This window comes from Hirundo rustica, chromosome 9, assembly GCF_015227805.2.
Source record: "Hirundo rustica isolate bHirRus1 chromosome 9, bHirRus1.pri.v3, whole genome shotgun sequence".
Classification (NCBI taxonomy): Eukaryota; Metazoa; Chordata; class Aves; order Passeriformes; family Hirundinidae; genus Hirundo; species Hirundo rustica.
The window spans coordinates 6,429,318-6,443,459 of record NC_053458.1 but is presented as its reverse complement, the minus strand read 5'-3'; the positions used below and the strand labels follow the sequence as shown (position 1 = coordinate 6,443,459).

At 38.0% G+C, this 14,142-nt stretch overlaps 1 protein-coding gene across 4 annotated transcripts in view; it reads right to left on the bottom strand.

Annotated features, from left to right (window-relative positions):
- Positions 1–239: 239 nt before the first annotated feature.
- Positions 240–14,142, bottom strand: part of FAF1 (Fas associated factor 1) — a 155,200-nt gene continuing 141,297 nt past the window's right edge. For all 4 annotated transcript variants that reach the window (XM_040072650.2, XM_040072651.2, XM_040072654.2 and 1 more), the window contains one exon: positions 240–3,441. In XM_040072650.2, coding sequence (XP_039928584.1) covers positions 3,358–3,441 — 84 coding nt within the window. In that variant the 3' untranslated portion in view covers positions 240–3,357. The remainder of the gene's footprint in view (positions 3,442–14,142) is intronic.

Here is a 14,142-nt window from a genome sequence, read left to right as displayed (position 1 = left end):
CTCCTCTTTAGCATTTCTGGCTGACTGCTCCAAGCAGGTTCTGCTTCTGCCTGGTAGTGACTCTTGCACTCCTGTGTTCTGTGCTTGCTGTGGAAGCTGCTCTAAGGCACCGAAATCTCCTCGTGCATTGCTTAGGGAGCCTGGATAACAAAGCGCTTCAGTCCTGTGACTCTGGGATATTGTGATTTGGTTTCCCCCCACATATGGAAGAGTGAAATCATGTAACTTTAGTAAAAATATTGCTGCAATTGAAAATTTATTGTAAGTTTCTGATGTCACCGAGTAGGTACAGTTTATGAAAGCCAAAGTCCTCTTCTGCTACATTAAAACGAACAGACAAACCCCCCAACACAGCTCCACTAGGAACATCCTCAGCACTCCCACTGAGCCGAAGGGTACACGTGCAGAGAGCAAACCCTCGTGCTCTGCATGGTCTCTAAGAATGATTTCAAACACCACTGTCAACAGGCAGAAAGTTTCTCCCAGAGCCAGAGCGTGCCCCACCTTCACCCCACGAGTAACGGAAGCCGACGCATCGCACGGGATTCCTTTCAGCAACAGTAATTCCTTAAGACTTAAAACTAATGCATTAATCACCTTAATGGTAATCCATTAATGTGAAGAACCTGAAGATAAAAAGGCAGAAGCAGGGATGTGCTCTGTGGCAACGGTGTTACAGTTCTGGGGTAATAGTGAATTACAAAATTCGAATGACTAGAGGATTATCCGTGCCAGCAGAGCGTGTGAAGTGAATACCAGGAGAGCAGAAAACCATGGCATAGAATATTAATATTTCCACACAGGGATTTGTTTACATTGATGGTGTGATTGAGAAAGGTGACTCGACATGGTTGCTTCTTGAAATCAGGCCCAAAGTATTTAAGGACCAAAATCATTAATGTTTTATTTAAAGAGCGATACACTTGTTTATGTTGTGGCAGAATGATCCCTGTATACTCATCTCAAAAACTTTATATCAGAGGGCAGAAATGCCACCACTTCGAACACTTCCAGTTAATTATCATTAGAACATTTTGATAATGACAGTGTATTTTGCAATATGAACAAAATGAGGGGAAAAAATAATAGAGTTTAGGGGGAAAAAAAAAAAAAAAAAGGCCAAACAACCTTGGGAGCACTGACTTCAACAAGTTCAACAAATATTCAAGCCACATTTAATAACTTTATAAAACTAGTATCAAAGTAAAGAATATATAGTCAAAATACAGAAATCAAGTTGAGTGAGAGAGAACAGCCTGATGAGATCAAACAGAAGTTAAACAGAACAGATTACTATAAACAAGTTAGCTGGAAGGTCGCTTTGCTTCGTGAAGCACTATTTCAGCAACTCCTTTCCTCAACAGCCAGCTTAGAAGGAAGAAAAAAAAAAGATATGGATCACTTTAAAATCCTGCTGTATGTTTTACTGTGATTGTTTGTAGAAACAGCATCACCACAATTTGCAACCCATGTTAATTTCTTATTTAATAAACACAGTGGAATTTTTCTTGGTAAGAAAACCAAAGTTCAGAATGAAGCATCTGCATTCGATTTCCATTACACATACATTTATCGCTCTGTTGGCTAGGAATTCTTTTATTTGTGAACTGCAAATTATTAGGATTTGCTTACACTTCTAAACCTTTTTTTTTTTTTTTTTTTTTTCATAGATACTTCACTTCTAAAAGTGTCTGGTGTAGCACTCACTAATTACAGAATTATAAAAGGTAGAATAAGGCTTTGCCCACTCAGAAATTCTCATTTTTGGTAATGGTAACAATATATCAGCATCACTAACATCTTAATAATAGGCATACATTTAATTTTATACCACCATCCTTCCAAAGTAAAAAAGAAAGACTAAAAGATGTGTGCAACTGGTTTTAGCTTAGTATAAAATTTTCAAATCAGAACTCATTCAGCTACAATAAACACTATGAATTACGTATAAACATAGATGGAAAACAATGTGCCAGGCTTTAAATGAAAAAAAAAAAAAAATTTAGTTTAGCAGATGATGACCCTGTAGGGCTGTTGTGCACTATCCTGCAAGCCCAGAGATAAAACAAACAAACAAAAAAGCGGGGGGAAGAAGGGAAAAAAACCCCAACCCAAACAAACCAGTTTTGATGCAGGTTTGGCATCAACTGCACGTTATGGTCTTAGCCTCAGTATGCTCATTCTATGGTTGAGAAATTTCAAGTACCAGATTTTTCCACGTCAGGTAGCAGGTAGCTGGTGCATCCATTTCAGACAAGAGAACTACGATTTCTTTAATTTGAGATGGGATCAATAATGTATTGTTAAAATGTCCAAAGTGTGCAACAATAAGGCAGATTTCTTATTACACCACCCCTCAAAATACCCATTGTTTGATGAACCAAACAAGGTGCTTTAAACCAGCAGAGTAATAGGAGACAAGCAAGTGCCAGAATGAAGAAAAACTGCTAAAATGGGAACTGCCCTTTCTTTCACAAGGAGAAATAAAGAACTTTTGTATCTGGTATTTGAAAGGTTTTTAACAGCTGATATTCAATATCAGCTGATTCCTGAAGTGTTGGCAAGATACCAGGTTTCTGGTACTGGCCACGTCTAATGTTATTTAAATATTCACATCATGCAATAAGCAGTTTCACACTGCAACGTAATGGAAAATACTTCCTAAACTGAATTGGAACTGAGACCCAAAGCAGAACCAGTAAATAAATATCTCGCATATATGTCAAACTATATTCTCCAAACAAAACCTTACATCTTATCAAAGAAGTCAGAAAGTACTAACAAAAATTATATGCTTTCTACTATAATACTGTTAAATTTCCATGGCTGAGAATGTCCCATTAATTTTTTTTTCTGCCTTTTAAAATTAGTTGACAAAGTAGAAATTCAAACACAGAAATAAAATGCATATATATGAGAGCACTGGCTCAGTGAGATATCAAATATACAGCATTCTAGTGTCAAAAGTACAGGCAGAAATGTCCAAGATTTCTTGGTCAAAAAGGGGCATTTGAGGAGTAAAAATTCTACTTAACAATCACTCTACTTAACAATTTTAACAGTGCATTAATTATAACAAAAGCTGGATGATAAGTGAGCAACAGAATCATAATGTTCAGTGTTCATAGCAGAACTTTATCCTCTGCTCATTTAAATGAGGTTGGAAACATATACTCATATGTGAGACTTTAAGTAGCTATGTTTGTTTTTTCGATTTTTCAGGATTCTTGCAAGAGGCAGGTTTATGACATGGAATTGAGCTGGGTGTCAGTACAAGGTGGTGCTCAGAGAAGTCTTCCTCTCGATGCTGTGCCTCTGGCTTATCAAAGGATGATTAGTCCTACAATCTTGTTTGATCTATTCTTTTGCCTCTAGGAAAAGGGTTTCTTGAGGATACAGTTTTACCTCCAGTAATGATTTATTTGGATCCAGCTGGGTCACCTGTAAATACATGAACACAAAGATATGTGTAAGTAGACTTTTGAATTGTTTATCTTCACAGTGCAGACTTTCACTGGGAGGATTTGTGAGTTGCTCCATCGGTGATAACTGAAGTAGTGAGTACTATTTTCCAGGATGCAGATTCAGAAATATATATTGTGTTTTCTGTTGTTGTTATTAGTTCTTAATAACAATGAACAGAATAATAAAAAAACAGAATCCCTGACATTAATTCCAAGAAGGTCTGGTTCTTTACCATAAACTAATGCATGAATATATTTTTGTTAAAGTTAAGAACTTTCGAAAGGTTTACTAGAACACGAGTTAAGATGAAAAATAAAACTGCACTCCTAGATAATCATCCCAAAATTTCAGTCAAACTGATGGTGCAAGCAGCATAGCCAACCCAATAGGATCTCTCCAATGAAAAGGGAAACTTTTATTTTCCTACTCCCTTTCTTGCTCCAAGTCACGTGGTGGAACACCCAGCTTTCACTCACTTCAGTGCTTTCCAGACACCTCAATCATCCCAGGCTGGGAGAAAACTGTTTAATTGTGTGGTTATAACACAATATATTTGCTTATATAGACAAATTAATGACAATCAGTGTCCTTCTGACATTCAAAGCTTCATGTAGAAAGATGAACCATCTTCTGAAATATTTCACTTCCATTTTTAAACTTCTTTTCCCTGGTAATTCTGTTGTCATTTATTTTGCTGTGTGAGCACAGCAGTTATCAGAAGTCTGCTTGTGAATAATAGATTATTAGTCATATGCCATAGGCATAAATGCAGATGCATGCCAACAAACATTTTTTCCAAAGTTAAATTTGCTTCATCTATGATCACAGCATGCCACTTCTTTCTAAAAATGTTTTTTGAAAACATTAAGGGTACGGCACATGAAATGCTATGAATTAATAACAAATGTTCATGTGATTTTCTTAAAAGCCCAATTTACTAATCCTGTTACTATTAACAAAAATAGTATTGCTTCTCATTCTCTCCCCCCAACTAAATCAGGCACCCTTGAAATATATTTGCATTTCTATTGTCTTTGTGAATAATTAAGGAAAAATTATTATTTAAACAAACATTCAAGGCTTATCACGTCCTAAGACCATCAAAATCAGTGTAATTTCATCTGACTGCACCAGATTTTTTTTTTAAATGGCATAATTAAAAAACCCAACCAAACCAACCCCAAAAACCAAACAGATGCATTATTTTTATTCCCAAAGCAGGAACGTATTTTCCTAAACTTCATGTACTGTGGTGAGCTACTTCTAAATGTCTGAAGAGAAGAATAATTTACAAAAACCAGACTCAATTTTAGATTCCTATTATCTACAGTCCAATTATGCATTCCTGCACAGATGCTGCTTGAATTATTGAAAGGTTATTATCCACGAAAGCAAACCTGTTATGTAAAAAACAGCCAAAGTAGTGCATTTAAGTTTGTGATTACAGAAGTATGCTAATTAAGTATCTTGTAGCATTTTTTAAATGTTTTGGTATTCTGCTACAGTCTGTTACTGAACAGTGAGTGAGGTAAAGAGGGGTCTGTGCAATTCACAGCTTCTGAGACATTGGGCACCCGAGAGAAGCAATTTTCCTTCTTTTCAGTATGAGCCTGCATTAATTTAGACATCTCTATTTTCAAATCCCGCAACCATTTTATTGGGGCTTCTCATTTGCCTTTTTTTTTTCCTTTGCAAGAAAAGGCAGGAAAATCCTAACACATCTCTTTTACACTTGGAGAAAAAAAAAAAATCTCAAAGGTATGCCTAGGCAGTGAACACAACTTTCCAGGCTGCAACCATATGGAAATGTGCTATTCACTTGAGCATAATTCAAGAAACACATCCTAGTCTAAGGTTTGCAAACTTCAAGTGCCTTAAATAACAACACATGATGCTCCTTCCTCAGTGAGAAGGGTCCTAGGAGCCTTCTGGAGTACCTGCAGCACAAGGACTGTGCAGCTTTTCACCATCATTTCAGTGTGCTGCTTAATTCACTGAGGGACAGCGGAGTTTGCAAATGTTTACACCATTACCCAATTAACTAACAATATGGCTCCTACATCTGTCAACAAACAAAGCTGTTGTTGCTTTGTTTTAGCTCCTTGGCATTTTCTGTTCATATGGATCGCCATTGTACTTAATTATCACACCACAACCCTTCTGCAGCTTCTACTTTGTTATTTGTGGCTTGCAAATATGTTGTTTACTACGAAGAAAAGAAGCCTTATTAGTGAACACAACTCCTAACAAAAGGAATGGTTTGTCTTGTAAATTTATGAAGGATAAGAGGTAAGGTGCATTCTAACTTACTTAATTTTTAAAAATAATTAGAAACCAAAGAATGATCTGTAACAGAGATCAAAGGAAAGAGCTGTAGCCTGCAAAGGTGTGTTCAGTGTAGTGTTCTACTGAATCTCATTCACTTATATTTATTATTTACACACTTATATGTGCATTATTTCATAATGAAAAGTACAGAATGCCTTTAGATGCCTATCTGTGTGCCTTGTTTCATTACCTTCAGTATAACTTCTGGAGCCCACTTCAGAGCTGATACCCTTTGGCTCTGATGCCAATGCATGATGCTCTTTCCAAAACAGCCCTTCACACGATAAAAGTTACACTGTCCCAAAGCCCTACACCTTTATTAGTTGAAGATTTATTCTGTTACCAATTACACAGAAAATCATCGTAGTACATTTATATATTGAATCTGATTTCATCTGTTCCACCTATGGGGCAGAATGAACACTTCATTGTAAGGCTGCAAAATTCACCTTCAGCATTAAAGGCCTCAGCAAATGCTAAAGGGACATTTAAATCTGTTATCTTCAAGTCCTACAATAACTGACTTTCTACCAGTCGTATGCACACACTCCAGGAGTCACCTCATGCATCACACTGTGAAACCAGCTGAATGTGTTTTCCAAATCTTTTGTGGGTTTGCTAATGCCTAATACTTTATATTATAATGGAACATGAACTAAAACCCCTTGAAAAGAGACTGTAAAGTGCTCCAAGCTCATCCAGTGAGGAGGGTGGCAGAAGAGGGACTCAATGCCCAGAAGCTGAGAGCATAACACAAGTGACAGCAAAATTACTGACATTCAAGCTCAGAACCCTGCACAATACCATGCAGGTGCATTCAGGGCTGTCCCAAAGCCCTGAGCACAGAGAGTGCCCCAGGAGATTTTATCTTCAGGCAAATGACTTTCTGTGCAAACCTTAACACTCGCCTCCCTTCAGGGAAGATTTCTCTGGGCAACATGACCAGAGGACTACAGGACTTTTATTTCTGCCAGTGTTAGATCTTGCCATTGAGCTGCTTTCACTGAAATAGGTTTAAGCTGATAAACAAAACTTTTATTCCAGCTATGGATTCAGTTTTATGGAACCTTGGGTTTTGGCGCGCTGGAGCTATGGCTTCATCTTTTAAAGAGGTTTGTTACACAACCAATGTCGGTTTGGTGCCAGGGAGGTCATAATTTAAATAAGTATTTGTTTAAGTGAATTCTGTGGTGATTATTCCAACTAAGCACTAGCTAGTTGAAGTACTTCCGTGCCACTTAGAAGTTCAAATTATTTATGATGACTCTGCAAGGCACAAGGTAGTGATGTTAAATCTTATACTCTGCCGGTAAGAATGTAGTAGCTGCTTACACTTCATTCTGAATAAAATTAACGGGGTTTTTAGATAAACCAAACTGGAAAACTAATGCTAGTTTAAACAACATTTCAATACATTTTTATAGCAGGGTCTTTTTCCTTCTAGAATAACATCAGAGTTATTTCTGTCTTCACCTTTGCTGGCCTATCTGTTCTATTACACACTCACATCCTGAGCAGCTGTACTTCTACCACTTGCAAGGTGTGGCTCCTTACCCTCCCTAACTCTATGGGGAAAAGGTAAATACAAAAAAGAAATGGCTTAATGCCCAGGAAGGTAATTTAAAAATAAAGAATCAAATACACAATTATTATGACACTTACACAAGCAGTAAATATCACACCCTTCACCTTTCTCTCCACCCTAGGACAAGGATCTGATTCCCGAGCAGCACAGCCTCTATAGCCCTTACACACGCATGAATACATTTAATGAATCTAACGGACAAAGAGTTCTTTTACTCTCCTTCCTAATCCTCCTAAAGTATAAATGCAATGGAAATTACTTAAAGGCACACCTGGTAAAGTACCAGATCTGTTTAAAAAACTATATTTTCAGAGTGACATACAAACAAATACAGTGAATCCTTTCTACCTATTGAAATATCTCTGGGTTACACAGATAATACGCTCAACGTGAGCAACAAACAAAAGTAGAGTTACTTTATAGGACTATATGCAATTAGATTGGGCTTAGTTGAATAAACTTGGAGATAATTTACATCTGAATTGAAGAAAGCCGTCACAAACAAGGAAAAATATGTCATAGTAAAAGACTTGTAGCCTCGATCCAAATACAAAGCTTTAATCCAACACATCACGCACTGGAGAGGTTTCCTCCAAACATATTTTAGATTAAGCATATTTAAAAATACATTTACGAAGCAAAGTAGCAGCTGTTGATAAAACAGCAAACTGTGATGCTGTATCCTCTACTTTGAGCCTGCTTCTCATTTTTCCCTTGGAAAGCCGTGCACTGCTGCAAGATGCAGCCAACCTTGACATAGAGTCAAAGTTTTCATTGCCTTAACATAATTTATATATTTTAAAAAATTAAATTGCTGCATAGATTTTAATCAGTGAAGGCTGACCAGCCTCTCTTGCACTTGCACTTACTTGACTGCAAATTAAGACAGCAACTGTGTTCTCCCCTGTTTTTTAAAACAGGGTGGTGCAGATAACAAGGATAATCCCAAGCTCAGTGTTGCTATATTTGCATAGTGGCACCTGGATTATCTAGTGCTTTTTAAAAGTTCTAAATGAAAATCTGATTTTTCAGCTGGAATAAATACCTCATATTTGCAAAACAAAGCTTAAAAGCCCCATAAAAAGGAAATTTTTTTTTTTTTTTTGTCAAAACTATATAAAGCCCCAATGTTAATGATGTTTTTAAAAATACCAGATTTTTACCCAAATCAGTGAGTAATGAAAGAAATACATGACTGTAGTTTATCTACTTTCCAACAAAAGGCCTTAGGAAGGGCTGTATACACCTGAGTAGCTCTGAGGCAGTTCTGTGCCTCTTAGCCAAGGGCCAGAAATTTTGTTTAGTGATCAGTACTTGCCCAAATTATGGCCAAAATACATCCAGTTACCAACATCACTGAACATGTGTTTTATATTTCCTTCCAAGAACTAAGCTCACTTTAAAAAAATCACTACAAAAAGGCAGCATGTCCCTCTAGCCTTTCAAACAGCTCATTTTCAATGACGACCAGTCCGCTCTTTCCTTTTGGCAGAAGCGCAAACACTGAAGCATTTCAATTAAGAAAAGCCTCTCTGAATAATGTGACTTTTATTGTTGTGGTGCTAATGGTGCTGAAGTATTACACAAGTTGCCTTGAGAGCAAGAAGATGGAGTTGGAGTCAGTGGGAGTCACATGCAGGTCCTGACCTGGACATTAATGGTCCCACAGTGGCAACAACTCCAGGACTGAAGGACTTCAGGCTTCGAGGAAGAGAGGGGTGGTGTAAAGCTCTCCTCAGATTTTCTGCTTTCCTTCTTTCTGGTTTGAAATCTTAGATTTATTTAGGACTTCTTTAGGCAGTTCCTCAGGAAAAGAGAAGCTGACAGAAAACCCTGGATCTCGTCTTTTCCTGACAAAGCACCTGCAGGAAGAGGAGCTCCACTACTTTCTCCCTCACACTATTTATCTTCATTTTTCTTGTTGAGCAGAGAAAGTTTAAGCACTGGCATTTACAGATGAGAGCATCTGTATGTTCAGCATCCTTTCTGCTGTGCCAGGGAGCAAAACAGTCCATTACTTGTAGGCACTGCTGCCTGTGTGCTTACAGTGAACTAACAATTATTCACGTATTTGATTATTTTTAAGTGCGCTAGCTACACAGAAAAAAGATGATATCCCCAGAAATACTAGAGCTTTCACTCTGGAGATCGATGAAAAGCTGGAAAGAAGCAAACAGCCACATCCTCTGGAAGTTTGAAAACGTATAAATACATTTAATGCTCCCAATGAACTGTAAGAACTTTGCTTTGCATACATCCCAGAAGGGAATGGATGGGAACACAGACACAGAAGAACAACCCAGGATTGGATTCATGTGAGCTTAATTATAATTGCATGAAAAAACAACCCAAAAGGATTTTTATCACTAGTTCAAAGGATTAAGATGTTCAGATATCACAATGATATCTACAGTATAACATTGTGATTGGTAGATAGGTAAATGGAATAAAGAGAGTGCCTAGGACTGCTTTGGTGATTTAGTCTGATGCATTACTTAGGCAATTACCAAAACAGCAGGAGATCATTAAATTTTCTGGTAACCAGACACAGCGGTCTTAGTATCATACTAGTACAAAGGCTCTCTATTGGTATTTTATCATTTCATTTTCTTCCTACATGGGTCAAAAAAAAGGTCCACAGAATGGATATTAAACATGAATTCTGGAGAAAAAAGTACGAAATATCTTAGCCCCTGTTTATGCTGGATAATGTCATGTGCAAGAGCAAAGCTCTGCAGCTTAACTAAGGCATCTTCCTGCGAACAATAACGCGCCTCCCCCGAAATAAATGTTTCGTAAAATGGGGCAGTGCTGAATAAAAGAGGACTTTGGGTGCGAGGGATGTGCGCTGAAGGGCTGTTGGGTGGAATACATTAATCCCACGGCTGGCATTAGTCACTGGGCTAACTAATGAGGATGATTCACGGAGAGCTCGCGCTCCGCGTCGCGCATTCAGCGCTGGGTGAATGCTCGCTCACTCCAGTGAGCCCCGAGTAAAAGAGCTCATCTGAAATGCACACCTATTTCCTGAAACTGGTTAAACATTCCCTGTATTCAAATAGGTCTGCTGTGAGAGATCAGAAACTATATTGATCTACAGAATGCAATTCTACTTCTTTTCTTACATCTGTGAGATGAGATCTCCTTTCAGTGACTTGATACACGAAGGGCTTTAATCCTTCGCTTTGGATCAGTTACTTATGTAAAGACAGGGTCTGAAAAAAAACACATCAAGTCTGTCCTTCTGAAGAAAACATTGTGAAAAATCTTTCTGTAATATTGACAGAATTTTTTACTACCGATATGGAAATTATATTTCCACGTTTCAAGAAGCAAAACATACTCAGGGTTCTCTCAGGTGCTGTCACTGACTCCACCAGAGCAAGAACGTCACCTGCTCCTTTTTTTAAGTGCTGACCAGAAGACTGTGATATTATTCTTTGTGAGCAACCAACTTGTTAAGAGCAGGAAAGCCTGGAGCTACAGATGCTCCAGTGTCCTTTCCTGTTGCACTCGAGGTTGGTCTTTCCAATCCCTCCACTGTTACAAGCCATCAGGAAGAACGGTCAGAAATCAGGCTGCAAAAGAAGCATGGGAATATGCCAGCCTGGAATGGCCAATTTGCTTAGGCAACTTCTCAGTGTCTTAACTAAACCAAACCTAACTGCTTGAATAAATAAAATAACAACAGATCTGGAAAGGAGAGGAAAGACAAGGGCAGGTAGTATTGACTTAAGGAAAGCTGTCAATGATAGGAGGAGGGAGATCTACCTTTGTAGGTGGCTGTGGCCTTGTGTAAACTAGATCAGAGTAAGCACATGACACCAATGGCCAGAAAAATTGAAATGATGTGAATTAAAAGAGACGACTTCTACTTTGTGCAGTAGGAAAGGTTAAGTATCAGTGACTGAAACGACTGGAAAAATTACAGGTATCACATGTGATTCTCAAAAATTTTTGAACCTATCAGGAAAAATATCTCATTCATCTGAAATCCTCCTCTGCTATAAAACAGATATTCAAGCTACTTTTCTGATTTACATGAAATTACTAAAAATACTGTAGGGTGTAGCCGTGACACTGCACAAATCCTTTATCACAATAACATCTTTCTTCCATTTCCTATCAAGATCATGATTAGAGGGAAGAATGTTAAAAGTCAAAGATAGTCCTGGACATTTAACTCTTTCATGAACTATTTAGAGAGTTTAAACATGACCTAATGAGTTTAAAACTTATCTGAAGGCAGTAGTCTGCACAGGGTAAAATTCAGAATAACCCTTATAAAGAAGAGCTGCCAGAACTTCATATACAAAATTGTCAAACTACCTGGTATAAAAATATAAGGACCATGCTCCAGCATCACCTTTCTGAGAACATCAGAAGGGCTCCACACCAAGTGCTGCAGCTAAACTCACTATCCTGTGGCATTATTTTCACCACCGTGAGCAGCAAAGAGGATTACTCCTGCCAAAGCACAGGAATGAACAATCACATTTGGGTTTGGAGAAATATCTTACTCTATATTCCAAAAACTATGAATTGCCTGGCCCTAAATTTACTGAAATCCTGATAATATCTGATTTAAATTGACACACAATTTGAGCTAAATTTATTTTCTGCCCTTTCAAGGGAGATTTTTTGTTTCTGTTTATTTAAACTGCTGTTGAAATTGGTTAATTAAAAGGATTTAAAAAATCTTAATACTCTAAACAGAGCAAACTGGTTCTGAATTATTAAGCAACATTTTAGATGCATTTAAATAACCTTAAGTGACTTAACTGCCACCTGATCCTAAGCTGTGGCTCAGAAAAATAAAATGTGAAATACTGTAGAAGTCTTGGCTTACCAAGGCTTCCAGATACAGTAAATAAAGAGCTTAAGTCTCTAATACCATGTCTGCAGAAGGCATACTCTCAAATACATAACTAATGCTCCACCTCAAGGAGAAATCAGCAGCAGAAATTATAGCTTGCTATTTTGATTTTTTTAATGAGAAATTAATAAATTCAGTCTTTCAAATATAGCTTTTAGAAGGAGGAATCATGCCTGGCCCTCCCTTTCTGAGAGACACCATAAAACATATTAACCCTAGCAGGGCAGCTGAAACCCACTTTGGGTAAATTTCTGCACATTCCTCTTATAGTTTCAGCTAGACCTGGTCCACTTCAGCTTCTTGCCTAAGTGGGGTAAAATGCCCACCCTGTAAGATGTTTATGGTTTTAGGAAGACTCGTGCACATCACCAGAACTGAAGTAAGTGAGGAACTGATTATCTGGAGGTCTCCAAAGCACTGGGAGAAGGAGGATCTTGCAGCTGGGAGGTCAAGAGGACTACCAAAGTCTGAGTTTGGGAAGGCTTTTGAGAGAGAGGGGCTTAAATACTGAACTAGCATGTTGACTGAGCACACTAATACACATAGAGTAAGCTCTTTTTGTTATAGCTGAATGTGATTTCTGGAAGAAAGGGAACCATAACTCTGAAATCAGCACACACATTTAACAGCGCACACATTCGCTCCCACGAAAACTCTGCAGGTGTACTTAAGAATAACGCCAAGAAATACAATACAGCTTTTCACTCCCAAAGAGGTGCTTGCCAACATTTCCAGAGTCTGGGGCACGAGCTCCCTGCTGCCCCAAGCTCACATTTGTGACACACACTGGTGGTACAAGATGTGGTGCTGAGGAACTGAGAGAGGAGCTGGTTAATATCTCATTTCAGCACAGGTAGAAAGAACAACATAGTCGGTGACAAAGACCCAATAACAAGTCACTGCATGTGCTTAACTGCTTTGGAATGTCACTGCTGCTTTAAAATCTACAAGTAGTGTCTGGAAAAGGTTAATCTGTGTATTTACTCATGTGTAGAAGTTTGTATTTACAGTAGGGTTATGATACCAACTTTAAGTTAGCTAAGGATATCTGTGTAAGCAACTGAACACAGGACTAAGAACTAATGAATTTTTATTTATGAAAGATGTAAAAATACTTGAGCAACACTGTATCAGGTCTGATGGCTTTGAACAGCAGGTAAAAATGCTCTAACAAGTTTAGCACAAGAAAATGTTGATCTGGTTGAAGATAATCCCCTTGTTTGGATAAGACAGAAACAATTTTTGGGGTGTGTATGTTATTGTAAAGCAGATTAGGAAGGGAAAAAACCCACAAACTAACTTTAGAAGACATGTTTTCATCTTATTGCAGCAAAACTCCAGCAAAGTAATTCTGACACTTTCAAACATATTTTTTTCAAAAATGTTATGTATAGTTTAAACACAGACATTTTAAACGCTCTTCTTTTCCGGAGCACAAGCATCCCAAGTGCTCTGTCCTTGGAGCACAGATTCCTATTCATGTTTGTAACGTTCCAGACAGCAGAAGGGTCCTGATAACTTACAGTGTATTTTTAAGAGACTACAGACCACAAAGCCCAAGGCAATGACATACTTTGACTCTACTTCTTCCAAGCCATTCAATAATGCCTAGTTTTTATTTTTTTTAATCTATGGAGTTGCACAATTCCAACTTTCCATACCTGGGGAACATGACAGATGTCATTTACAGTTCTCAGTGGTTAGCAAGCCCCTGGGGAATATTTTTTGTCTGTTGTAGCTCTGGTGGTCACAATGGCAACGGGATTCATACATGGTTGAGTCAATCAGCATGAATCATTTATGTGACTCCTCATACATGGCATTATTAGGTTGGAATCATAGAAAAAAGATGACAGGGTCTTTGCTTCCCACACAACAGACCAACAGC